General features: G+C 51.9%; 1 protein-coding gene across 6 annotated transcripts in view; it reads right to left on the reverse strand.

The window, feature by feature from the left end:
• Window positions 1-13,615: 13,615 nt before the first annotated feature.
• The window catches only part of Agap1 (ArfGAP with GTPase domain, ankyrin repeat and PH domain 1), a 465,820-nt gene continuing 453,752 nt past the window's right edge, over window positions 13,616-25,683 (reverse strand). For all 6 annotated transcript variants that reach the window (XM_070011454.1, XM_070011372.1, XM_070011299.1 and 3 more), the window contains 2 exons: window positions 20,927-21,182; window positions 13,616-18,860 (listed from right to left, as the gene is read on the reverse strand). In XM_070011454.1, the coding sequence (XP_069867555.1) occupies window positions 18,657-18,860; window positions 20,927-21,182 (460 nt within the window). In that variant the 3' untranslated portion in view covers window positions 13,616-18,656. The remainder of the gene's footprint in view (window positions 18,861-20,926; window positions 21,183-25,683) is intronic.

Raw genomic sequence — 25,683 nt, forward strand, 5'->3', positions numbered from 1 at the left:
GAGTGAGTAGGATACAAGACACTCGCGCTGTGGAAGTAGGGAAAACATTTCCTTTCCATCTAGTTCATATTTGCTAAGCAATACCAACAAACTCTACTACCAAAAGCTAGAATCAGAATGCTACTATTACTGTTTTGATACAACACTAACTAAAGACTCTAGCCAAAGCAGTAAGAGAGGAAAAAAAAACCCCAAACAATAAAAGACCAAAACTGTTGGGTACCAGTGACTCATGTCTGAAATGCTAGTTATTCAGGAGGCTGAAGCCAGCCCAAGCAGGAAAGTTTGTGAGTCTCTTATCTCTAATTAACCTCAAAGAGCCAGAAGTGGAGCTGTGGTGGAGCTGTGGTGTTAACCTTGAGCACAAAAGGTCAGGGATGGTGCCTAGGCCTAGAGTTCAGAGTTCAAGCCTCAGGACAAGGAGAAGAAGAAGGAGGAGGAGGAAGAAGAAGAGGAGAAGGTAAAGGAGGAGGAAGAAGAGGAGGAGGAGGAGATGGAAGGGGGAGAAAGTGAAAGCATGTAGTGCAAGATGAATGTAAAAGCAAAAATATAAGGTACAACATTTCCTTAGGAGCCATAAAAGAGCATGAGACTGAATGGAAGGCAACACTTGTATGTTAGACCATGGTATGGTTATGCCATAGACCTGTTAGTTGTTATCATAGTACCATCAAGATAATTTAAGAATAGCTTTGACAGGCAAAGGGGAAGAAAACTATCCCACTAGACATCAAGCTGTATAAAGTTCTGGTGACAGAATATACTATTTATATGACAGTAGACGAATTGCACAATAAAACAAAAAAGGAAAACCCAGGATATTTACCCTAAACACATGTGGGAACTTGGTGTATGACTGAAATGTTAATAAAGGTGGGACAATGGTTCATCTCTCCAGAGTAAAGGAAAAAGAGACCGGATATTGCCCTCACACATGACTAATTACACACACTAATTACAAGAAGATTAACAACATCAGAGTAAAAGACAAAAAATTAAAACCTTTAAAAATATAGACGATCCTATTTTTTCAGGGAAAAATCCAGAGATCTTAAACAGGAAATAAAAGCACCATCATATATTAGATATGATTTTTTTAAAAAAGGGAGATCCCATTAGAAGAAGTTTTTACAAGAAATCAGTATTAAGAACAACAAAAGATTCCTCAAAAAAACTAAATATAGAACTACTCTACGATCCACCCAGAGCATTACAAGCCAGGATACGTTAAAGACACCTACACACCCATGTTCACTGCTGCACTAGTCACAATAGCCAAGATATGGAAACAGACCAGATTCCCGACAACAGATGAATAGATCAAAAAAAAAATGTGGTACCAAGACACAATGGAATTTTACACAGCCATTAGAAAGAATAATATTATGTCATTTTCAGGAAAATGGATAGGCCTAGAAAAATATTATGTTAAGTGAAGTAAGTCAGGTTCAGACAAACGGCATATGTTCTCTCTCATATGTGGAAGCTAGATCTACAGTTAAAATACAAACATGCCTGACCATATACACAGTGCTCTAGAGATGTACACACAAACTGGAGGGTACACTTAGGGGAGGAGTCTAATGGTGTAACGCCTCTGAACAATGAATGAGCTGTTTATCAATAGAGTAATCAATGAGCTGTTTAGCAATAGAGTATCAGAAGTGGAAACAAGCATGGAGGGAGGAAAGGAGTGAATGCAGTCACTGTACTCAGTGTATATTATCTAAAAAATGAACTACATAACGAGAGGAGGGATGGGAAGGGGAAAGATGGGGGAGAAGGAAGGGAGGGGGGATATTGAATGGGAAGCCCTGTACTCACAACCTAACTTAGGGAAGTGCAACCTCTTTGTACAACTAAATAGTAAAATAAGGAACATGGACCAGGAAGAAAAGAACAGATAAGAGAACTTCTACTACCAGCAAATGAGCAGATGAATCAGCAGAAAATAAGAGGAAAATATACAAACAGGCATTCCATAGAGAAAGCAATATGGGACATTTTTGAGTACATACTCAACATCATGTGTACTCAGCGAAATTCAAACAAAGGCCATAGGAGAAATTACTTCTCAGCTTCCAGATTAGTGAAGATTAAACAAACCTAAACACTAGCCATAAGTAGCAGGAAAAGATGCAGAGCCCCAGGCCCTGCCGGGCTGGTTGCTGGGGATGGAGACTAGTAATACGTTGTTAAAAAGCAACTGTCGCGATGATGTTGTGAGGTTAATGCATCCACATTTCACCAGCAGCAGCTTCTACTTTTAGATATTGTTACTGTACTACCCATCCCCGTGGCTGTGACTTAACTTGAGGAAAACAATCTAAAGAGAGGAATAATTTCTTTGCGCTCATGGTTTCAGAGGTACGCGTGTCCTCAGTGCGTGGCTCCATTGGTCCTGGGGCCATAGTGAGGCAGAGCATCATGGAAGAAAGAGAGTAGCAGAGGCTGCTCACCTTATGGCAGACAAGAAGCTGAAGACAGAGACAGAGACAGAGACAGAGAGAGACAGAGAGAGACAAAGAGAGAGACAGAGAGAGAGAGTAGGGGGAGGAAAGGAGATGAAGAGAAAGGAAAAAAAGGAGAAAGAGGGGCTGGGAAGGTGGCTCAGTGGTAGAGCGCTTGCCTTGCATGTATGAGGCCCTGGGTTCGATTCCTCAGCACCACATAAGCAAAAAGAAAAAAGCCAGAAGTGGCGCTGTGGCTCAAGTGGTAGAGCACTAGCCTTGAGCTGAAGAGCTGAGGGACAGCGCCCAGGCCCAGAGTTCAGGCCCCACGACCGGACCCCCCCCCTCCCCGCAAAAAAAGGAGAAAGAGATGAGGAAGTGGAGGAGGAAGAGACATCTCAATAGCCAAGTAAGTACAAGGTAAGCCCCCAAGAACATGCCCCTTCTAAGCCTGATGCCTGTGGCTCATGCCTGTAATTCTAGCTACTCAGGAGGCTGAGATCTGAGGATCATGGTTCAAAGCCAGCCTGGACAGGAAAGTCCATCCAATTAACCACCAGAAAACCGGAAGTGATGTTGTGGCTCCAAGTGGTAGAGCCCTGCCTTGAGCAAAGAGCTAGGGACAGCGCCCTGGCTGAGCTCATTGCTCATGACTGACAAAGAAAGAAAGAAAGGAAAGAAAGAAAGGAAAGAAAGAAAGAAAGAAAGAAAGAAAGAAAGAAAGAAAGAAAGAAAGAAAGAAAAGGAAGGAAGGAAGGAAGGAAGGAAGGAAGGAAGGAAGGAAGAAAGAAAGAAAGAGAAACTGGCTTCACTACTTCCAGACGACTGAGCCTCCACACACACACTGGAACGGCACCACCAGCGTTCACACAGGTGCCGCAGGTGGGAGGGAATCTAACGAGTTAATGAGAAATGATGATCGCAAAGTCTATTGAGCCAAACCCTAGCTGCCTTCTTTCACATCCCCTCCCCCACCTCCCTGTCTCAGTCTCCATCCTCCCTGGCCCCCTCCCCACACCCCAGCCTTTTCCCAGGTGAATCAGCCGGGGCTGTTGAAAGTCAAGGCCGTCAGACTCAGGCACAGGAAGATTCAACATCAGGAGGGAAAAACTGAGTGGGTAGTGACGGCCTGCAAGTCAGCCTCTGGCAAGTCAGTTGGCAATGCATTGTTTGGGTGACATTACCAGCAGGTGCATCATTAAAAAAGAGGGCTGAGCAAGTAGAGCCATAAAAGCTACAGCCAATGAATGTAAATTGGACAATTCCTATGGGACACGTCTTTGGCTTGTAGAGAACTGACTAGGCAATCCATCCATGACCTTTAAGGAAGCAAACCTTTGGATAAAGTATGGGGAGAAAAGCATGAAAGTATAATTTGGGGTGGGTCCAGGGTGGGACAGGATGTCTGAGGGTTGGGGAGTCTGTGTGTAACTCAGATGGCATAGGACAGGTAACAGAGGGACACTGTGCGGGCTAGCTTTCTCAGCTGTGACAGGTAGTGGAGGGAACAGTTGAAAGGAGGCAAGTTTCTCTGGCTCAGGGCTCAGCAGGTTTCAGTCCAGGGGTGACGGCTGAACTGTGTGGAGACCGAGCAGGCGGAAGCAGGAGCACGCTGGGAAGTGGGGAGTGGGGGAGGGGGGTGGGGGGAGGAGGAACAAAGTCTGTACCTCATGGCAGGCAGGAAATACACCCCGTAGCGGTGGCCTGTAATCCTAGCTACTCCGGAGGATGAGATCTGAGAATCACGTTCAGAGCCAGCTGGGGCAGATACATCCTTGAGAGTCTGATCTCCAGCTAACCATGAAAAAGCTGGGAGTGGAGCTGTGGCTCAAGTGGTAAAGTGCCAACCTTGAGTGGAAAAGCTCAGGGCAAGCACCCAGACCTTGAGTTCAAGCCCCAGGACTCAATACCAGCCCTCAATCAAGACCAGTAGATTACCCACTGGATTATTATGAGGTTCAGTCTCTCGTATACAGGAATAATTCCTTTCTGTGACATAGACTCTTTGAAGGTTTTGCATGAGTGTGTGTGTGTGTGTGTGTGTGTGTGTGTGTGCGCGCGCGCGCGCGTGCATGCATGCATGCACATGTTACCAGGGTGGAACCCAGGCCTTGTGCTTGTTGGCAAGCCCTCGAGTCTGGAGCACCCGGGGGCACTCATCCGCAATGCCCTTTGTCCGGGGAGCTCTTCCTGCTGCCTTTGTATTTTCCTTCTGGCGATGCCAGGCTGTCGCTTTTGGTTAAAGTGCTGAGAGCGAGAAACACCTGTAAGAAATGGGCCGTTTTATGGTGTAATTTTTATGTTGTTAAATCTATTTCTCTAAGCTTTTGATTTTATATCTTGATGAGGCAAGCCTTTCTCTGCCCTGGATTATAAAAAGTATTCTTCATTTTTTTTTCTTCTTTCTTTTATGTTGTACTGTACTCTCTTTGGAACTTCATTTTGTCCATGGGGATTAAGAATCTAAGCGTGCTTATCATGAAATGGTGGGCAGTGTCCCTCCTTCTTGTTGTTGTTGTTTTTCTACTGCTGGGAAGCGCTACTTGCATTCTTATATACCTGAGACTCGTGTTCTAGAACTGGAGCCACCTCTTTTTGTCACTTTCTGTTCTCCTGTCAATCACGTCACTCTACTTTCTGTAGCTACTTTGATGTCATGTGTAAGTTCTTTCTCATTGTTCTTCATTTTCAATTTTTCTTAGCTTATTTTCATGTTTTTTCTGCCTAATGAATTCTAGAGTAATCTCTGTGAATTCCTAAGAAAAGCTCACTGCTGCTTCAGCAGGAAGGTGACAATGCCACCCCTGAGCCTTCCCACTCAGTCATGGTCCAGCTCCCCGGCTCTCCAGTACTCCTCAAGGCTTCCATGAAGACTCCCTTAAAATTTTCTTGAGCTGGGTACAGTAGCTTACTTCTATAATCCCAACTACTTGGGATGTCAAGACTCAGGATCTCTTCTGGAGGGCAATCTTGGGCAAAATGTGAGCTTCTATCTGGAAAAATAACTAAGGTAAATATGGCTGGGGAGGTGGCTCAAGTGGTAGAGCGCCCACTTAACAGGTGTGGGGCCTTGGTAAGAACTCCAGTACCATAAATAAATAAACAAATAAATAAATAAATAGCATTTTCTTTATATAGGTTCATTCACACTTTCACTGATATTTAAGAAGCATAAGTTGCTATTGTGTATGGACATCTTTAAATGCCTTGGTTGCTATTATGTGTGAATGGCTTATTTACATGAAAAATTTTAATTGTTCATTAGTGACGGTCTCAAATGTAATTGATTTTTTACATGGGCTTTACCTCTTCTTTTCTAATTGTGTGTGTGTGTTGTAGGGTTTAAACTGTGGGCATGGGTGCTGTCCCTGAGCTCTGCAGCTCAAGGCTAGCCACAGCGTCACTTCCTTCTTTTCTTTTGTAATTCCTTTCTTTTCTCCTTCCTTCCTCCCTCCTTTCCTCCTTCCCTCCTTTCCCCTTCCCTCCCTCCCTTCCTTCCTTCCTTCCTTCCTTCCTTCCTTCTTTCTTTCTTTCTCCTTCCTTCCTTTCCTTCTTTCCTTTCCTTCCTTCCTTCCTTCCTTCCTTCCTTCCTTCCTTCCTTCCTTCCTTCCTTCTTTCTTTCTTTCTCCTTCCTTCCTTTCCTTCCCTCCCTTCCTTCCTTCCTTCCTTCCTTCCTTCCTTCCTTCCTTCCTTCCTTCCTTCCTTTCTTTCTTTCTTTCTTTCTTTCTTTCTTTCTTTCTTTCTTTCTTTCTTTCTTTCTTTCTTTCTTTCTTTTCCTTCTTCCTTTTGGGGGCCCAGACGTGGAGTATAAACTCAGGGCCTGGGTACTGTTCTTAAGCTTTTTCCCCTCAAAGTTGGTTAATTGAAGATAAGAGTTTCATAGATTTTCCTGCCTGAGCTGGCTTCAAACCACGATGCTCAGATCTTACCCCCTGAGTAGCAGGCACACAGGTGTGGACCCCCGCACTCAGTATGTAATTCCTTTTTACCCTTGTATTGACTAGTGCCTCCAATACAATTGTGAGTGGAAGTGGTAGTTACGTTCGTGTGTGATGTGTCCTGACTTTAACAGGGCGAAGGTTTGGGAGAATGTCCTCCGAAGCCCAGAGGTTAGCGGCTTGTCCCCCGTGATTCTGCTACAGAGAGGCTGTGGGGCCTTGAGGGTGGGGCCGTGGGTGGCGGAGGGTGTGGTGCTGGAGGTCAGGGGACCTTAGCTGCTTTTTCTTTTCTTTCGTGTTTTCTGCCTATGAGTGGTTGTCCTATGCTCCCTTAGTAAGAGGCAGCGGGGCCTCTTACACATGCCTGACACAGAGCTAAAAGAAACTTTTTGTTTTGTTTTGTTTTGTTTTTTGTTTGAACTTAGGGTCCTGGTGCTGTCCCTGAGCTTTTTCGCTGAAGGCTGGTGTTCTACCACCTGAGCCACAGCTCCACTTCCGGCATTTTGTGACCACGTCTACCTCACTCACCCCCCCACCCCCTTACATCACACTGGAGGCCAGGTGGAGAGGAAGCATCGTGTCTTGTTTTTCGGGCTCCAGCTGGGTTCCCTTTTCCATGCTGATGGGGTCCCCTGACTCATGGATGAAGGAGGAGGCTGGCAACAGATGGCTCCAGCCAGTGTCACTGTGCATGGTACTTACCGTATGGTTAAAGCTGTTCGCCCAGGGAATGTCCCCGCGAGTTCTTGGGGACGGCAGTGGCGGAGGACAGAGCCCGGGAAACTATGTCTCCATGCTCTGACTCCTCGGTGGGACTCCACGGGACAGGAAACTGGGGCTGCAAAGGGCCCCACAGACCGGCTGGGGGGAGCGGTGTAATGTATTCTGTACTCTCCACTCCGATGTAAACACGATGTCTTTGCAGGGTGAAGTTTCTGCAGAGTACACTCTTTCTTCCAGTGCTTAGCAATGGGGCAGTGATTCATGGTATTTGCCTCGGTGCATGGTTTAAACGCTCCCCCCTTCCTCCCCCCCCCCCCCCCCCCCGCCACAGCCAGATGTCCACATGATGTCCTGGCCCCAGCATCCGAAAGAGAGAGGTGCTCAGGATTTGTTCTTGAGATCTGGGAGCAGCTGGGTGTGGAGGCCTGTGCCTATAACCCCAGCTTGTTAGCGTGTCCTGTGGGAATATTATTTTGTGGGCCATGGGGCTTGAACTCAGAGCCTGGGTGTGGTCTCCTTTACTCAAGGCTAGCTCTCTACCGCTTTGAGCCACAGCACCCCTTCTGGTTTTCTGGTGGTTAATTGGACATAAGAGTTTCATGGACTTTCTTTCCTGCTTGGGCTGGCTTTGAACCATGATCCTCAGATCTCAGCCTCCCAGGTAGCTAGGATGACAGGCGTGAGCCACCGGCTCCCAACAGTGTGGGGAATTTCAATGTCCCCCTGACGGTCTCCACAGCCCATCCGGTGTGGGAGAGGCCACTCAGGACCATCCTGTGAGCTCCCACCCCGGGCCGCGCCCTGTGTTCTAGAAAGTTTTCTGAGTGAAGTTTGTCAAGACCAAGTTGCTACACATTTCCAAAGCCCACATGCGTGGTGTCATCCCGGCTGTCCTGGGCCTGGGGCGGTGGGGTCTCCGCCTGGACACCCAGTGCAGCCTCTGGGTGGACTGGAGCCACAGAATTCCACAAAACCTAGAGAGGGAGGGCTGTGCGTGCAAACCAACCACGGGATTCTTAGGGTAGGAGCAGCACACTGCACGTTCCCATTGTGCCCACAGTGTGCACGTGTGTGTGTGTGTGTGTGTGTGTGTGTGTGTGTGTGTGTGTGAGTGTGCACATGCATTCCCTTTTTGGCTTGGTAAATGAGCTTGCTTTCTTTCCTCCCCCCTCCCCCCCCTCCAGCATTAAAAATAAACAGATCCTGAAAGTGAGTTGCTGGAGATTGGTCAATACCATATGCAAATAAATAAGTGCTAATTGCCTGCAGTGTCTTTGGGTGTCAGGTACAGTTATTGGACCACATTTATGGGCCAATTAGGCGCCTTACCGGACTTTAGTGGTGATAAATTGTGGCTTAGCGAGCGGTTGCTCAGAGCAGCGGCCGCGTGTAACTCTTCTCTGTCTCGCTGGCAGAGACTGCAAGGCTTTTGTCTGTGGCCCAAGTGTGTGGCCAGCTCCACCGTCACCCGCAAACACCGAGACGGGGCAGGGCTCAGCAGGAGCCTGGTGCAGCTGAAGTTGGGGTTCATGTGGAGGGAGCCCCGAGAAGGCCATGTCCATCAGTGGGGTCTAGAAGGCTGGCCAGGCCATCCTGAGGTACCGTGCGGGTACCGTGGGGGAAGAGAGGGCTGCTGCCCGGGGCCAGGGCTGGCCAGGCTGGAGCGCAGCGGGACTGGTGGGCACCTCTGTGTGTCTGCAGCGGGGTTTCCTCCCGAGTCCCGGCTGTGTCGCCCTGCCTCAGTGGGGTGACCCTTTCTGACCGCTGCCAGGATGGCCACGCCCTGGGGGGCCTTGAGCCTGCGCCCTGCTCCTTGGCTTGCTCTCGCAGGGACACGGGCCGGGCCTGGGTCTGGGCCCTGACAGACCTGCCGCTCGGAGCTGGAGAGGGATGAGGAGCAAGGCCCCGCAGGAGCACCCACGGGGACACAGGGAGGCCACGCGGGAGAGCGTGAGTGTGGCTTCCCACGTGGAGGACAAGGTGAATGCAGGGTCTGAAGCGGCGGGAAGTGCAGCCAGAGCTGAGCACTGGAAGGAGCCAAGATGAGGCTGCAGGGTGGGGAGGGAGAAGGCAGAGACCGCCCCCCCCGCCCCCCCGCCCCCCCCCCCACCCGTGCAGAGCACCTTGGAGGTTTCTATGGAGCCTCCTGGGAGCCATCGGGTACGATGACAGCAGGCCCTTCAGAGATGGGCACAGCATGGGGAACAGAGACACCCAGCCAGGCAGGAGCGGGGTGGGAGGGCTGAGGGAGGGGTGAGGTCCCAGGGCACCGGAGGCGGGAGGAGCCGTCTGGCCCCGTCTGCCTTTTGGATGGCTGGGGCTGTATGCGATGATTTGAACTTTGTGCCTTCAGACTCTGTAAATAAAAGTTTGCTCTTTACCTGCATGCTTCTTAATTTTCATCTATTTGTTTCGGGATCCAAGGCATTTCTTAATCAACTAAGCAATGTTGCGTTGCTTTCAGTATTAAGTAAGCAATGTGTTTATGAGCAACGTAGCTGCTTTCTTCAACGTCAGGGGAAATTGTGAGCTTGAAATGCACCTCAATGCCGATCATACACATTTGTGGAGAAAATGTGCGGTTGAATCTAAAGAAGCAAATAAAAACCACCCAGGATTCCCCACAGAGAGAAGGAGCACTGCTCACATTGTATTATAAAAGGATCTAAGCTTGTGGCTCACGCCTGTTTTCCTAGCTACTAAGAAGGCTGAGATCTGAGGATTGAGGTCCAAAACCAGCCTTGGCAGACAAATCTAAGAGGCTCAAATCTACAATTAACCAGCAAAGATAACTGGAAGTAGAGATGTGGCTCACGTGGTGGAGCATCAGCCTTGAGCAGAAAAGCCAAGCGAGAACATGAAGTCTTGAGTTCAAGCTTTAGTACTGGCACCAACAGGACAAAACAAAGGAACAAAACTCCAGACCTGATATAGTGGTACAGATGACTTACACACTCATGTGTACCTTTTAGTTTGTTTTCTTCAAATGACAAACACTTGGGAAAGATGACAAAATCCTCCCTTTTATCCAATCTAGCTATCGGTTTTTGTTGGACTTCACTTTGCTTCCACCTTTGGTCCTAAGTTCCTCAATGAGGATATCTTGGTACAGTGTCACTCTGGGGGGGACATTTATAATCACGTTCAGCACAGCCTTGTGGTGCCCTCCTGTGACGGAGGTGGCCTGGCCTGGATGCCGGGGCGGAGAGAAGGTGCCAGAGTCTGCACACAGCTCAGTGCAGAAGGGCTGCCGCACTGTTATCGCCGCACAGCCCTCGTCCCTCGGTGGACGACTGGTCATCACGGTGTATGACCACCTGGGCTTTGTCCCAGACACTCGGGAGGTAGAATCCAGAGAGATCGTGATTTGAGGCCAACCTGAGCACATAGCCAGATCCCCTGTCAATCAACGAGGTGTAACGCTATGTGTCTAGGCAGCCAGCTCGTGGGAGGCTGCAGGTAGGAAGGTGGTTTTCTGAGGCTGTCCAGGCAAAGCTGGAGACCTTAGCTGAAAAGCCGAGAGACCGGGGCATGGCCCAGTGATAAGCACTGACCTAGCAACCATAAAGCCAGGGTGTAAAAACCTACAAATGTCAACAGACAGGCCAACCAAGTACTGGGCTTTGAGAGCGAAGTCCTTAAGCTACGGCTACGTCTTGCTTCCATTCGTGACCAGACAGCACTGCCCAGAGCACGGGCGTCGGTGGCGTGGCATGGAAAGGCGATTCCAGCCCCATTCTAGCTCCCGGAGCTGCTGAGCTCCCTGACACCTGCTCGGGGCTCTGGAGGCAGAACTCTGCCACCCGCGTTGCTGCTCACAGGGGAGATGCTCGGGCACCACGTCCTCTACCCGCACTTTTTTGGCCTCCTGTGCTTGTTTTCTCAAAGGCTGTTGGGTGTCCAGCCATGTGGGTGGATGGCATGGAATGTGGGGTCCCACGGTGGGGGTCAGGACAGTGCTATGCCTCCACCCCCCCCCCCCCACAGGAACACAGCACGCATGTGCAGACTCCAGCAAGCTGTGAGCCCGCGAGGCTGTGTTACTGTCAGGGTGGGTGAGGATGGCCTGCAGTCGAGAAGCAGGGCGGTGCCCTGCCCCGAGGGTGCTCCCTTCGTTCCTGACTTGGGGACGTAGGTGAGAATACATTTTGTGTGAGAAGATCACAGTAATATTACCGATTAAACCACCACCACCCAGGATCGGTGAGTGAAGGTCTCTGCTCAGAGACCAAATGTGCGTGCTTTCTTTCCCACGTGGAGGTTAGATCTGACATAAATACATACGTAAACATACAAGGGTCTGAAATCTGGGCTACGCAGGGGAGGATCCAATGGTGTAACTCCTTTGAGCAGCTAACAGTCTTCACAAAATAAACACCAGCAAGCTAGAACTTTAGGTGAATGGTGGGGGGGTGAGGTGAAGGGAAGAGGGATGAATGAAAAGAGGGGGCAGGTGAATACACCCCTCACATTCCATGTGTTGAGGGGAAGATGAAACTACGTAACTAGGGGATGGGAAGGAGATGGCGACGGAGGCGGTGATGTGGATCAGGACGCACTGCGCTCACAAACGGATATGTCCACCTGAAAGCCCTGTGTTCAACTACTTGCAGATAACGCTGAGGAAAGGGATGGCTTTCTCTTCCAGCCACCTGCTGCACACCTACCACTCCTCTGAGGCGGGCGAGTGGCACGGACACAGCCAAAGCTCCTGGTCCAGCCAGTGCGTCTGGTGGCCCCATCCCCGGGAGCAGAGATGGGAGGCACCCCTCCCCCCCAGGGCCACGGCTTCCTGCGTTTTGGTGGGGGTGGGCCATCCTCTCTGATTGGCCTCTCCCTGGGAACAGAGACCCAATTAGTTGTGACAAATGACCACAGCACCAAATAAGCAAATAAATAAATAACCACAGCAGCGGCATAGACATACTTTCATTTATTAGAAAGAGGTCTCTACACTATAGCCACCTCTCCCCATTGCTTTACAGTTTTCTCTCCCCTTAGAATACTGTACAGCGGACACAGGAAAATCCCAAAGCAGGAAAATACAAACGGGCATCTTTGCTCAAAACAAGGTCATAGGAAATAACAAGCAACGTGGAGTGTCTGTCAATGGTTTTAATTATAGTACAAACAATATAAATAAAGCATCATTGTGAAACATAAAGTTGCTGAATGAGGTAATATAAAAACAACCCAAAAAGAAAAAAAAGAAAAAGGAGACAACCACCACGGAAGACCGCCCACCTCTGGATGAAGCCCTGCTGCGTTGCATCTTCTGTACACGGCTATTTACACAAATGGGGGCGGGAGGAGGCTGGAAGGGGAGTGCGGCCGACTCCTCAGCCACGTGCTCAGCCCGGGCCTCAGCATGGAGTGTGTGGTGGACAGAGCGCTGCTCCCAGATCCCGGGGGTTCAGGGCCCAGGGGGCTTCAGTTTCAACAATCCAGTGCATCTGAGACACACCGACCCCTGGGCATGGCTGGCGGGGGAGTGGGGGCGAATGAGATGTTTAGTAAGTTTTGGGGAGTGTCTCCACATGTGGGGCCTGCTTTCTTCCCCCTCCTCACTAAGCAGGTTGATGCACCTGTGCCTGACCATCACGGGTCACCCCCCACCCCCCGTCCCCACCCTGGGCCGGGTCCGTGGTCCACAGGAGGTCGAGTGAGCAGGACGTGGCTCTGACTCCCTGCCCCCGGGTCTCTTCACCAGGCTAAGAGTCCTGCTCACCTGACTCCCATCCGTGGCGCAGACCCCACGGCTTCATCAAGGTCTAAGCACTCCTGGAGGCTTGGCGCAGCCCAGCCGGCGGCCGGCCGAGGTCCTGCTGCAGGGGCGCGGCGGTGAGAGCGCTATGGAGTCCAGGCAGCCCGCATGCGGCGGGGCTGGAGAGCTTCACCCCATTGGAAAGAGCCCCCCCCCATCTCCTCTTCATTCCTTTCTTTCTCCTGCAAGGCCCTGCAATTCCCTAGATGCAGGTTGGTCTGCCAGTGCTTGCCACGGGCAGGAGAGTCCATCCTATGGCTTCATCCATGACCCCGAGAGGGTCCCCTGCAGGTACCACGTGCCAGGCAACCGAAAAACAAGCCCTGAGCTGACCTCGCTCTCACTCACAAAGGCCTCTTGCTTGGACGCACCGGTGCCCGCCGGTGCCTGCCGGTGCCCGCCAGTGCCCGGTGCCCACCTCCTGGCCACCGGGCGCAGAACACTTTCACCAGACAGCAAACCCAATCCAGACATGGCTCTTCTAGAACCAAACTGGCAAGACGTCACCCACACAAAAGTGGGAAGGACCAGAGCTGCACACGGACCTTCCCTGGGCTCTGCCCAGTGGCCACTTACAGCTCTGAAATATGCCCAGAACCCAGGTGGTAAATCTCAAGGAACAGAGACCGGGAGCTTCCTGGAATCCCTTTCTAGAATCACTCATGGATGAACTGCCCTCTAATCTCAACAAAGGATGCAAATCCACAATTTAAAAGCAGGAAATACACAAGTAATTAGGATGTGTGTGTGTGTGTGTGTGTGTGTGTGTGTGTGTGTGTGTGTGTGTGTGTGTGTGTGTGTGTGTGTGTGTGTGTGTATTTAAAAGAGCTCTTTAGACCAAGACTTCTCCAACAAGAAGAATATTTGATTTTTTCAACTCAGTTACGGGATCACCTGGCACTCGTTTCTGGAACACCGGCTGTGACTGTGCCTGGGCTCACCCTGGCCGTGACTGCAGTCAGGACTCTGCTCAGAGATCACCTGCCCCAGGAGCTGGGCCCCTGACTTTCTCATTTCCAGGTAAGTGGAAGGATTGAGACATTCTGGTTGAAGATCAATCAACTGAGATTTTGGAATGACAAGGCAGTGGCCAGGCAGGCAGAGCACCGGTGGGACGGGGGCGGGGTGGGGAGGTGAAGGGGAAGGGAGCTCCACGGGCCCGTGGGGTCTCCTAGCTCTGCCATGTGCCAGGCACACCCCCAGACAAGACAGGCCAGGCTTGGCAGGAGTGGGGCTTCTTGGAATCCATGAGATAGATTCAAAGAAAAGAACGCGTGTCCAGTGTGAAGTCCTGACTAGGCTTTCTGCAAGGAAGGAGGGTGACAATCACCTGGAGACGTAAAACCTGAATGTGAGGAGGGAGCGGAGATAAATCCTGCTCCCTTAGAAGGAAACAGGTGTCTCTTGGGCACATTGCTCTGTGAATTCATTCCTGTTTCTCAATATGTTTGCTTAAAGGCCATAAATACAACTCAGGGGAGTCCTAGAAAATTCCCAGTGACCTTGTGTGTGTTGGGGGGTGGGTGGGAAGGGGGTAAGTACAGGGACAGAGCAGACGGGGAGAGCGGAATTGAGACATTAATTTGCTTTCCACATATCTTTGTCTCCTGGGAAAATTGACCCCTGGTCCCTTCTGTTAGAAGCCACGTGGGCCTGGACTTTTCCAGAACTCCCTACTTCAGGGAAGAAGGGTGGGGAGCCATGACGCCCAGGAGCACTGCTTGGTCTGGGTCGGTCCCTTGTTCACCGTACTCTGACACCGGTGAGTGGTGGGCCTGGACGGGAACGGCCCCTCGGCTGGCCCGGACCCCTCGGGGGAGGGTGAAACCCAGCGTCTTCGTGGCTGTGGAAAACCACGTTGGAAAACTAGAGGGGGATTCTGATCAGCGGCAGGGGCCTGGGGAAGGACATACAGGCACCGGAGCGCGGGGCCGGGGGCTGGGACACCAGGGGCCGCCTCGCTGCCTTCCCAGGACTGTGCCCAGCTAGGTGTGCTCTGATTCTGTTTTCTTTCCCTGGGTATTGAACCCAGGGCCTTGTGCTCACCAGACAGGCACTCCACCACTTGACCTACCCATTCATACTAAGCTCTAGCTGCTGACCCCCCCGCTCTCCCCCCTCACTCTACCGGGGCTGGAGTGACGCTGCACTTACAATGGCTTGAAATCTCTGCACCCGGCCTCTCTTGGCCAGGACACCCCCCCAAGCCCAAGCCCGCTCAGGGCCTACCCCGGTGGGACGGCAGAGGGGCGAACTCTGGGCTGCCGTACCCCCCCCCAGGGCTTGCTTTCTCCCCATAATTAGCAATAGCTTCCACACAGACAGCAGAACAGGTCCTCCACGCGTGCGCTTGCCACAAGACTGGGAGGCTGGACACTTGCAGGGTGTGACGGGATGGATGGATGCAAACACACCTTCTCAGGCTGGGCAAAACTCACTGAGCTGATCCGTGAGCCTGAGCCGCGCGGATCGACCAGAGTGACAGCCCGCAGCGCAGCTCAGCGCTCGAGCCTGCCACACGCGAGGCACAGGGTTCGAATCCTAGTCCCTCTCCTGAGCCTGAGAGCCCACTCCTCCGCCTTCCTCGGCGGCATCGCACTAGGACAGGGTACGGCACCCGCTGGCAGCGCCACACCCCGGGCCTGGCCACTCACTCACCCTCTGGGATGACATGGAGCCGGAAGGGCCAGAGCTGGGGGGCTAGGCCTGGCACCCAGGCTGCTCACACAGGGTCAGCCGCGCTGTAGCTTTTCCTGGCCACTGAAGAGACCCAACCAGGTCTCTGCCTCACGGTTCCCACCTGCCACCCGATGCGGGGACCCCGTGTGCGATGACGTGCTCACATCACCTGCCGCCGAGGCCCACCAGCGCTCCACCCGCTCTGCCTTGGGGTGCGTCCACGAGGGGAGTGTGTTCACCTGATCAAGTGGCTTCTGGAGATGTGGCTGCCGCGGCCATGGCTACTTCCCACAGCTGAACGTGGAAATGGACCACAGAACTGGCCTCCCGCCCCTTCGTGTGCTTTCCTAACGTCTGACCTCTGCCCTGGCCTCACCCGCTCTTGGTAGGAGTAAGTTTTAGGCTCAGAGCAAGAAGGTCCTGCATGGAGAAAGGACTTTGGGTAGGATGCTGACAGACAAACTCGCTACGGTGCTCTAATCTGGCATTCCCATGCCACAACCTCCTTTCTAACTGTCGTCAAAACTCGGGTCCCGAAAATGTGTGGCCTCTTGGAGCGGGTCCGGGTGGCTGATGGGCGGGGGTGGGGGTGGGGGGGGGCTCTGCTTCCAGGGCAGAGGCCAGCGGTGGGGGAGGGCGGGGGAAGAACCCATGGGGCACTGGGGCTGTGGAAGGCGAAGTGAGACAAGAAGTCATTTGGGAAAATATTATATTATAAACACATATAATAATATGTACACACTCATATACATCCCGAGGAGAAGCCTTACAAGGAACTCCATTTCTTTTCGGAAGAAGACTCCACTAGGATAAAGCAGTCCCAATAGTGGGAATGAGCTACAATGAAATAATTTAAGAATGTCATTTATCCTCTAGCTGTGTTTTCTACAGAAAGTCTACGGCAAAGCTATGTATAGGTGAATGTGGATAGGAGGATTAGGTGCTAATGTAGTCTCCAAAAATAGGCAATGACATATTTTTTTTCTCTATTCACATTTAAAATAACTACACAGTGATGCAACGCAGAATTAAAAGCTGGGTTGCGGGGCTGGGGGGGTGTTGCGGGATTTGGGAACTGCGGTCAACGTTTCTAGAATCATGGCTTCCACACCGGGGAATATTTTTGGATACTGGTCAGTTCCACTGAGCTTAATTAAGATCAAAATCATCTCCATGAAACATTTGCCCACATATAAATTCTGTGTAAAGTTTATTTCCCCCCATCATCTTTATTATTATTATTTTTAAGTGAAATAAGAGGAAAAACTCTTACAAAATATAAAGGTTGAACATATGAGAGCAAGGAGCTTCTCCAAGAGACCGTGGGACTCATGTCAGGCCGCATTCCTGCACACCGTGACACCGGCTCTGGGGCCTCCTCCCGCCCTCTGCCACTGGACCGCATCCCTTCCTAACACAAGGTATTCCACGATCTCATTTCCTAATCTGAACACCATGCTGGACGTGGCTGGTCCCTGTTACCCAACCATGGCAAGCCAGGCGCGGTGGCCTAGCCGTGCCGGGTCTGCAGAGTCTCAGGAGCCGAGCCGTGCCGTGCCAGCGCCATCAGCCGCTGCCCACGGGGGTGCCTTGCAGGATACCTGCGTCTAGGGTTCAGAGAATCAGCCTGTGTTGCCAGAGGTCCTGGCTGTGGTTAGTGGTCTCAAAACTAAGTCACGCCTGAGGAGGAGGAGGAGGAGGAAATCACGGGCTTGTTCCCTCCCTGCTAATCTGTTTCCATGTCTTGGTTGTTTTCTTTCTTTCTTCCTCGGTTTTAATAAGCAAGCTGTACCATCTCACTCGGATGTGTTCCTCTGAAAAGGCTGTACATCACATTAATGGAAGTGTTCACCGCTGGGAAGATTTTCCATGTACAATGATCTGTAACCCTCTTATCTCAACTAGTTGCACATTATTAGTTCACATCAGTTCAATTTATAAATTAACGGAGGTGCCATTTGTCTGTACAAAAATCAATGCATATTTATGAACTTCTTTTATTCAAATAGATTTTCACACATCTTGTCTAAGGACCTAAGACAGAAGCCTGGGTAACGGGGCCATGCGGCCTGGGGGTGACTGCGACCCCACGCAGCCACTTTGGTCTGAGGACAGAAAAAAATCCCTCTTCTGTTTGGGGGTTAAAAAAAAAAAAAAAGCCTTTTATGCATGTACGTAAGTTTACGAAACCCGCGAGAGGAGCTACTTCTCGGCTGAGATCTGACACTTCCTTTCTGGATTTCCAGGTTATTCTTATTTATTTTTTCCATTTTGTTTTTGCATCAAGGAGACCGCAGTCAAATAATACCCGCAACTGATTTCCTCTCTTTGGACTGAAAAATTAAACAGATACTAAATTATGACAGTGGATTTAGAAAGGAGGGCTCCAAGGGCTTGAAAGAACATGTCTGAGATAATATGATGCTTCTTAGAATATTGCAATCAGATTGGGGCAATCACCAGAGCGTGCCATGTAACTACCTCGTTGGCTAATACGCTTTCTCCTCCTGATGACTAATCATGTTCTATTAAACAGCGGTAATGCTGGAAGAACTCAACTATACAAGTGTAATGAAGCCAGTATTCTCCCCGGACAGATTAGCTACAACTGATTTGACACATACCATCATAGGGGCTTCAGACCTGACAAACTCTGTGCTTGCTTCTGATTTATGCCGTCAAGCTCCTGGAGAAGAGATGAAATCCAAGTGCTCCGTTTGGTAGAGGTGAAATGTATGGATGTGCTTAACTGCCAGAGAGGAGATGTTCGCCCCTTCTCCTTGCTCCTCGTCTCCCCTCCCCCACGCACCAGTCCACTGCCTGCCCTGCTCGGTCTCCAGCACCCAGAGTCCCTTCCTGCAGGGTGCAGGTTGCAGCAGTGTGCTATCAAGGACGGAGGCTGTGGTGTCATCTCCTGCGTTGTCTCAGGAGCTGGGAAAGGATTCGGTCTGCAGGCTCCTGGCCTCCTCCTCTTCACCTCGAGGCTGGTCCAGGATCTGAGATTTTGTGTGGGGTGAGGGGCGGGTGGGAGGTGACCACCAGGAAGAGGGAGGGGACGCGTGGACTCACGTGCTGGGGCTCCCCAGGGCGGGCAGAGCTTGCTCAGATGATGCTGGGCACCCTCCCGCCGCTGTTGTTCCGGTTGTTGTTCTTTCGGGACAGGTTGGGGGTGGCCATGAGCACGAAGCGCTCGTCCGGGCAGCCGTACTGCAGCAGCACGTCGATGCACTCCTGGCTGGAGGCCTGCCGGGCGTAGGCCAGGGCTGTGTTCCCGTGGGCGTCTCGGGCCATGACGTCTACCCCGTACTGTGGAGAGACAACCGAAGATATGTCACTGTCACCAGGGGTCTGCGGGCAGCCAGGGCACAGAGCATCGGCTGCAGAGCGCAGGGCTTGGCCCGGCCCTGGGGACAGAGAACTGGGTGTGGAAGCCCAGTGAACTTGTCTGAGGCTAACGGAAAGAATGCTGTTATCAGCTCAAAGCCCCTCCCCTTCACACCGGGCACAGGCCCAGAAAGACTTTAGGTTCCTTATTTGTTTTGTTTCTGTGCCAGTACTGAGGCTTGACCTCCGGGCCCAAGCTTTGTCCCTCAGCTCTTTTCAGTGCTGTAACAGGAGTCTCACCTCTGCTTCCAGCTTTAGGAAGTTACTTGAAGATAAACACCTCAAAGCCTTTCCTGCCTGGGCAGGCTTTGAATTGTGATCTGCAGATCTCAGCCTCAGAAGAGCGAGGAGGACAGGCGGGAGCCCGGACACCTGCCTCCTGCAGGTTTTTTTCCTTAAGGCCAGCACTCTACCATTTGAACCACAGCTCCGTTTTCATATGTTTGCTGAGAAGCTAGTATGACAGACAGAAGCCACCAGTGCCTAGCTTGCTATTTGTATTTTGACTTTGTAATGAAAAGAATGAAAAAAAGAATCACTTAAAAAAATCTGAGGCAATTCATTTTCATTGTAGAAAACAAGTAGCACCTACAAACACCAGGGGGAAAGAACTGCCGATAATCTTAGACATAACATGGGCTAAAAGCTCAGTGTATATGGATCTTCTTTTTTTGTTTTTCCTGGTGGCGGTGGGATGGAAGCCAGGGCCTGGTCCGTGCATGCGCCTTCCCAGCCCTTTCTAGTGAATGTAAATGTAGATAAAACTAAACAAATAATTTGTCCTTTAAAGAGAAAAATGAATGCTGGCTTGTGATCATCTTGATAGATCATTAAGAAAATGACTGGGAAGCGCAGCTGACCCCCCACTTCAAGGGCTCCCGTTTTCACAAACAGTTCAGTTGCTGTTTTCAACGGCTGCACGCTGGGTGCAGACGGCCAGCAGAAGCCTCGCCGTGAAGGAGTCTCTCACCCTCCGCGCGCCTTTCTCAGGATTTCTGCCCATCAGGATCAGAAGCTCGAGGTCGCTCGCCTGTGCGCCCCCTCCACACATGACACCTCGCGTAGAGCGGTCCCTGAGGGCCACTGCTGTGCAATCCGCTCCAGGCTGACTTGTGCTTTCTACCTGCTGTGTTCAGGTCCCATCCTGGAAGCTCAGCTGTGACACAGTCCCAGCCAGTCCAGCTTGTGTCTGCGCAGGGCGCGTGCCAGGGAAGTTACCCTGAGGGGGGCACAGCGCGAAGGCGCCATCTGGGAGGCCTCGGACCAGCTCGCAGGCCTTGCACGGCAGGGGAGATACGAGTCTCTGCTGGTTTGTGACTGCATGCCCCCCACACTAAATGCACTTGTTACTTGATTACTGGGGAGGAAAACACTGGCTATCTGAGCGCTTTTGGCTTAGTGCCTGAGCATCTCATCGAAGTGAAACCTGTAGAGCCAGGTACCACTGGCTCACACCTGTAGTCCCAGCTACTTTGGAGGCTGAGATCTGAGGCTGAAGGTTCAGAGCCAGCACCAGGCTTCCTTTCGAGGTCACAGGGTGAAAGAAGATAGGGGAGACTTCTCTCCAATTCACCACCAAAAGAAGTTAGAAGTGGAGCTGTGGCTCCAGTGGTACAGAGCAGTCTTGAGTGAAAAACTTAAGAGGTATCGGCACCCATGCGCTGAGTTCCAGAACTACTACTAGCAGAAAAAAGACAAACAGCCTGTAGACATTGTGTGGACACGCGAGTCATGTGTAGCCATGTTAGAGTGTGTTGGGGTAGGGGCAGGCTGGCCTTCCTCTGGGCAGCATCCTCACCTCTGATGAACACAGCTTCCCTCCCCACCCAGGGACCCCCAGGCTGTCCCGGGAAGATGTGAGCAGCGGCTGGGGCCTGTGGGTATCTGGAGGCAGCTGTGGTCACACAGGCCGAGCCTCTGACATCATCCCTTCATGCCCCTGCTCTGTCCCAGGCCTCCGCGGGCATGGGGGGGCACCCGCCACCTACCCAGATCAGCAGCTGTGCCAGGACCACGTTGCCCTTGCGGCAGGCCAGGTGCAGGGCCGTGCGGCCGTCTCCCTCGCCGCAGGTCTCGTTCACCTCCTCCCGGGAGCCGTGGGCCAGCAGCAGGATGACCGACCTCAGGTCCTCGTCGGCGGTGGCCCGCAGCAGGTGCTGGCCCAGGGACAGCTCGGTGCAGGGCAGCGGGGCCAGGAAGAGCTTCTGCTCGTACTTGGCCCGGATCCAGCGCTCCTTCTCTTCCCTGCAAGAGGCACAAGTGGGTGGAGACCGCGTTTGGGACGTCCTGCTGGGAAGTCATCGCCAGGGGAGCAAAGAAACAGGGCCCAAGGTGCCTTTCGGGAAGGTTCTGGAAGGGGTACCTGCCTCACCTCTAACATCGACCACTGCAGAATTTACCAGAAATGCAGACTCTCCAGCTCCCCCCCCCCCCCCCCCCCCAGGCTCCAGAGCTTTCAGAAGGAGGAGGATTCTGTCTGGATACCGCTTGATTTCCTTCCCTAGTAGTGCAGAAGCTGTGGCTGGAAGGAAGGCACGGGAGCCCACGGGCCTGGGGGCCGTGTTTCTCAAAATCTGAGTTTTGGGGCTGCACGAGGCCAGGATGGATCCCACAGGCCAGGGGCTCTGTGGGACAGGGCGCAGGTCACGGGGCCAGCAGAGGGCTCCCTCTGCTCTGCGTGGGCTCTCAGATCTTCCACGCCCTGGGCAGGAACGTGGGAGGTTCCCCGTGTCTGCCAACACACCAGCGGAAGGAACTGGCAGCCCATCTACCCAGGAAGGGTGGCCCCCAACGGAGGCCAGGGAAGAAACACAGCCAGGCACGATCCTGGGGAAGGCTTTTTCAAAAGGGGAAGGTGAAGAACTTCAATGATAGAGACCAGCTGGGCTTCCGCCACGCAGAGTGCTCAGGACATGGAGGAGCCCAGGCTCCAGCTGCAGCCGGCCCCTTCCCTGGGGCGGGGAGGCTGGAGGGGGAGGGAAGGCTGGAGGGGGAGGGAGGGCTGGAGGGGCAGCCTGGCGGGAGAAAGGAAATTCCACAGCAAAGTGTGTTTATACTGACGTCAAGCAGGTGAGCTGCTCTGATGCTCGGGGAACGAATGATGGATTTGGGGTTAGGTTTCTTAAAAAAAAAAAAAAAAGAGCAGCAGGCCCTGCAAACACTGCAAACAGGACTGCACGATTGCCAGGAAAAGAAAAGGCGGTGGGAGCCAAGGCAACAACACTTAAAAAGGAGGGGGGGGGTGCTACCCTTGGAAACGTGGTGTGTGGCCCTGGCTGTGTGCTCCTCTGGGCACAGCCTTTTGGGTGTGGGTGATGAGGAAAGTTCTAGGTACTTGAGGAGACTGTAACTGCTAACAGCTGGCAAGAGCTGATTCGAAATTGCCTCTCCTAAAGTCCAGAATCCTCTCCAGGCAATCATCAGGGTACACAGCTCCCGGCTACGCGGAGCGGAGAGATCACTCAGGCCCTCGCCAGAGTCTGGAAAGAAAACTCATTACCCATGACATTTCTGCTTCCTTGTTTGCACCTTTTCCTGTGTTTACATTGTGCACAGTGATCTAGTGTCGGGGAGCCCTAATCTGTTTTTAAATACTTAGGCAAACAGACTCTTCCAGGAGTAAATCTGGATTAGTTTTGCTTCACTTCCTGATACATGTGAGCGACCCCCGAGTGACCCACACCTCTTTTCATTCAGAGGTTTTCAGGACAAACACGTGGCTACAGCTAAGGACCCAGGGGTGCCTGCCCTCCCTTCTCTCTCTCTCTCTCTCTCTCTCTCTATCTCTCTCTCTCTCTCTCTCTCACACACACACACACACACACACACACACACCCCTACCTGGGCACCAGAGCCCTTCCATGCAGGGCAGTACCTCACCCCTTGCCTCTGATACTATCTGAAAAACCTTGTTTATAATGTCAACCACTGTTGATGCGTGTCATAAATCACAAAAGAGAAGGTGCAAAATATCATTTAAATGAAAAGGGATAATGGCGTACGAGACGTCCAGATTTGCAAGTTCCAATTTGCTAACTCTCATTTTTTGGTCGGCATTAAAATCAGGCTGTCATATTCTGCTCCACTTGGTTTTAATAGCCATTGCCCAATCACCCAGTGATAAACCGGAGAACCGAGCCTGGAAACTCTAGTCCTGCCTGAAATGACTAAAATTTCTTTTTAATATTCAAATGCCCTCACTAAAGACTGAGCACGAGCCCCCGCTCTGAACCCCTGACCACGGCGGCCCTGTGTTCCCAGGACCCGGGTGTGACTCTGGTCCCTGAGTGTGGCCGCCCCACACTGAGCTCTTACGGACCCACTGGGACCCGTGTGTGGTAAAATACACTGGCTTTGCTCTGAAGGAATCAGTGTCCCTAGAATCAGAGTAAACATGGACTGGGCTGTGTAGGGATGGAAATGTATGCTATTTTAGGGTGACCTGCCACGGAGAAGGGGCCGATATTATGCACCTGGCAGTAGGAAGAGTGTCGAGGAGAAGGTCTTACAAAGGGAAGGGCTCCAGGCTCGGCTTCCTAAACTCTCATCTATTCCCAATAGCTTAAAACTCTCCTTAGATGCAGAAAATGGCTAGACATGATCAGCAGCTAGAGATACTTCAAGAACACACAGCGAGTTCCAAGTCCCACGTCCACGTGGGTCCCACCCCTACCCCATACATAGCCTGAAGGATGCTCACACTGTGTGTTGGGCCTGTGGCTCTTTATCCATGTCTTTTAAAGAACAGCAGCTTGCAAGCACTGTTCTTAGCAATGGAAACTTGATTGGTATGAAAATGGCCCAGATGAGGGCAGTGCGGTTTTGTGGGTGCTAATGCCTGGGCCTGGGTGCGCTCACGCACGTCCTCGGGTCAGAACCTGCCTCCTGTGGCCTCGGAGGCTGGGCTGGGCGGATGCCTCTCATCACAGACCTCGGGGTTTCAGTGTCTGCCTTTTTTTTTGGGGGGGGGAGGTTGCCAATGGTGGGACTTGGGCTCAGGGTGCTGTTGCTAAGCTTTGTTGCTCTAAACTAGCGTTTTACCTCTTGAGCCTCAGCTCCACTTCCAGCTTTTTTTTTTTTGGCACTTAACTGGACATAAGAGTCTCACAGACTCTCTTCCCTGGGGCTGACTTTGAATCGTGATCCTCTGATCTCAGCCTCCTGAGTAGTTAGGATGACAGGCATGAGCCCCCAGCACTGGGCTGGTGTCTGCCTTTTTCTCCTTCGCTGTGGATACCTTGGCCTTTCCTCTGACGCCTTGTACCCCAGTCCTGGGAAGTGCGGCTGGGGATGTCTGCCTTGGGCAGGGATGTTTAAGGATCGCAGCACTGTGTGGATCACACGCCAGCTGCATCTCCTCTTCCTTCAGTGTCCCTGCCAGGCCCGGGGCATTCACCAGAGGCGCAGTGTCTGTACTGGAGGTGCTGGTGGGCAGGTGAGGCGCCTGAAGTTTCTAGACTTGCCGCCTAGACATGCAGGGACCCCATGACTCAATGTGCTCAGCACGGGGAGGGGAGCTGACAGGGCCCTAACGAGCCCTTTGGTGTCTTCAGATGTGTGCTGATTTTGGGAAGTCTTCAGGGACACAGCTGAGGTTAAATGAGACTGGGGGTGGGGGGGAGAGGGCGGGAGGGAGGGGTGTGGGTCACTAATGCGCCAGGGCAGGCAACAATGTTAGGGTAAGAGATTCCAGAATCCTCTCTGTCTCTCCCTAAAAAAAAAAAGACCTTCATCTTGGACTTCCAGCCTCCAGAACCATCAGTTTTCTTTTTTTGTGTGTGTGCCAGTACTGGGGCTTGAACTCAGGGACTGGGCACTGTCTCTTAAGATTTTGCTCAAGTCTAGTGCTCTACCACTTGGACTATAGCCTCACTTTTTGGTTTTAGATGGAGATTAGCATCTCATGAACTTTCCTGCTTGGGCTGGCTTTGAACCATGATCCTCAAAGCTCAGCTTCCGGAGTAGCTAGGATGACAGGTGTGAGCCACCAGTGCCTGGCTCCTGAAATCCTTTTTACTCAAAGCTGGCACTCTACCAGTTGAGCCACAGCTCCATTTCCAGAGTTTTGCTGTCTAGTTAGAGATAAGAGTTTCCTGGGCTTTCCCGAGCAGGCAGGCTTGGGACCTGGATCTCATATCTCAGCCTTCGGAGCAGCTGGTTGGTATGAATCAGTGCCAGCTGCTTTACTGAGGGCCCATAGCCTGGCATTCTGTGATGCCAGCTGAGTCACTGCTCTCTCACGCTCTTGAGGTTTCTGCACAGTGAACGAGTGAAAGAAACCTTCTGACCTGGGTTCCTGGCCATGGAAAACCCCAGTATCAGGGGACAGATACTGAGAGGTGGTTCCCATGTCCTGGTGTTGTGGTGGTGGTTCCCGTGTCCTGGTGTTGTGGCGGTGGTTTCAGTGTCCTGGTGGTGTGGTGGAGGTTCCAATGTTCTGGCAGTGGTTCGGATGTCCTGGTGGTGTGGTGGTGGTTCTAGTGTCCTGGTGTTGTGGCTGTGGTTCCGATGTCCTGTGTTGTGGCGGTGGTTCTGATGTCCTGGTGGAGTGGTGGTAGTTTGGATGTCCTGGTGTTGTGGCGGTGGTTTGGATGTCCTGGTGTTGTGATGGTGGTTCCTATGTTCTGGTGTTGTGGTGGTGGTTCCCATGTCCTGGTGTTGTGATGGTGGTTTCAGTGTCCTGGTGGTGTGGCAGTGGTTCAGATGTCCTGGTGGTGTGGTGGTAGTTCTGATGTCCTGGTGGTGT

This window comes from Dipodomys merriami, unplaced genomic scaffold, assembly GCF_024711535.1.
Source record: "Dipodomys merriami isolate MVZ:Mamm:240054 unplaced genomic scaffold, mDipMer1.0.p SCAF_1, whole genome shotgun sequence".
NCBI lineage: Eukaryota > Metazoa > Chordata > Mammalia > Rodentia > Heteromyidae > Dipodomys > Dipodomys merriami.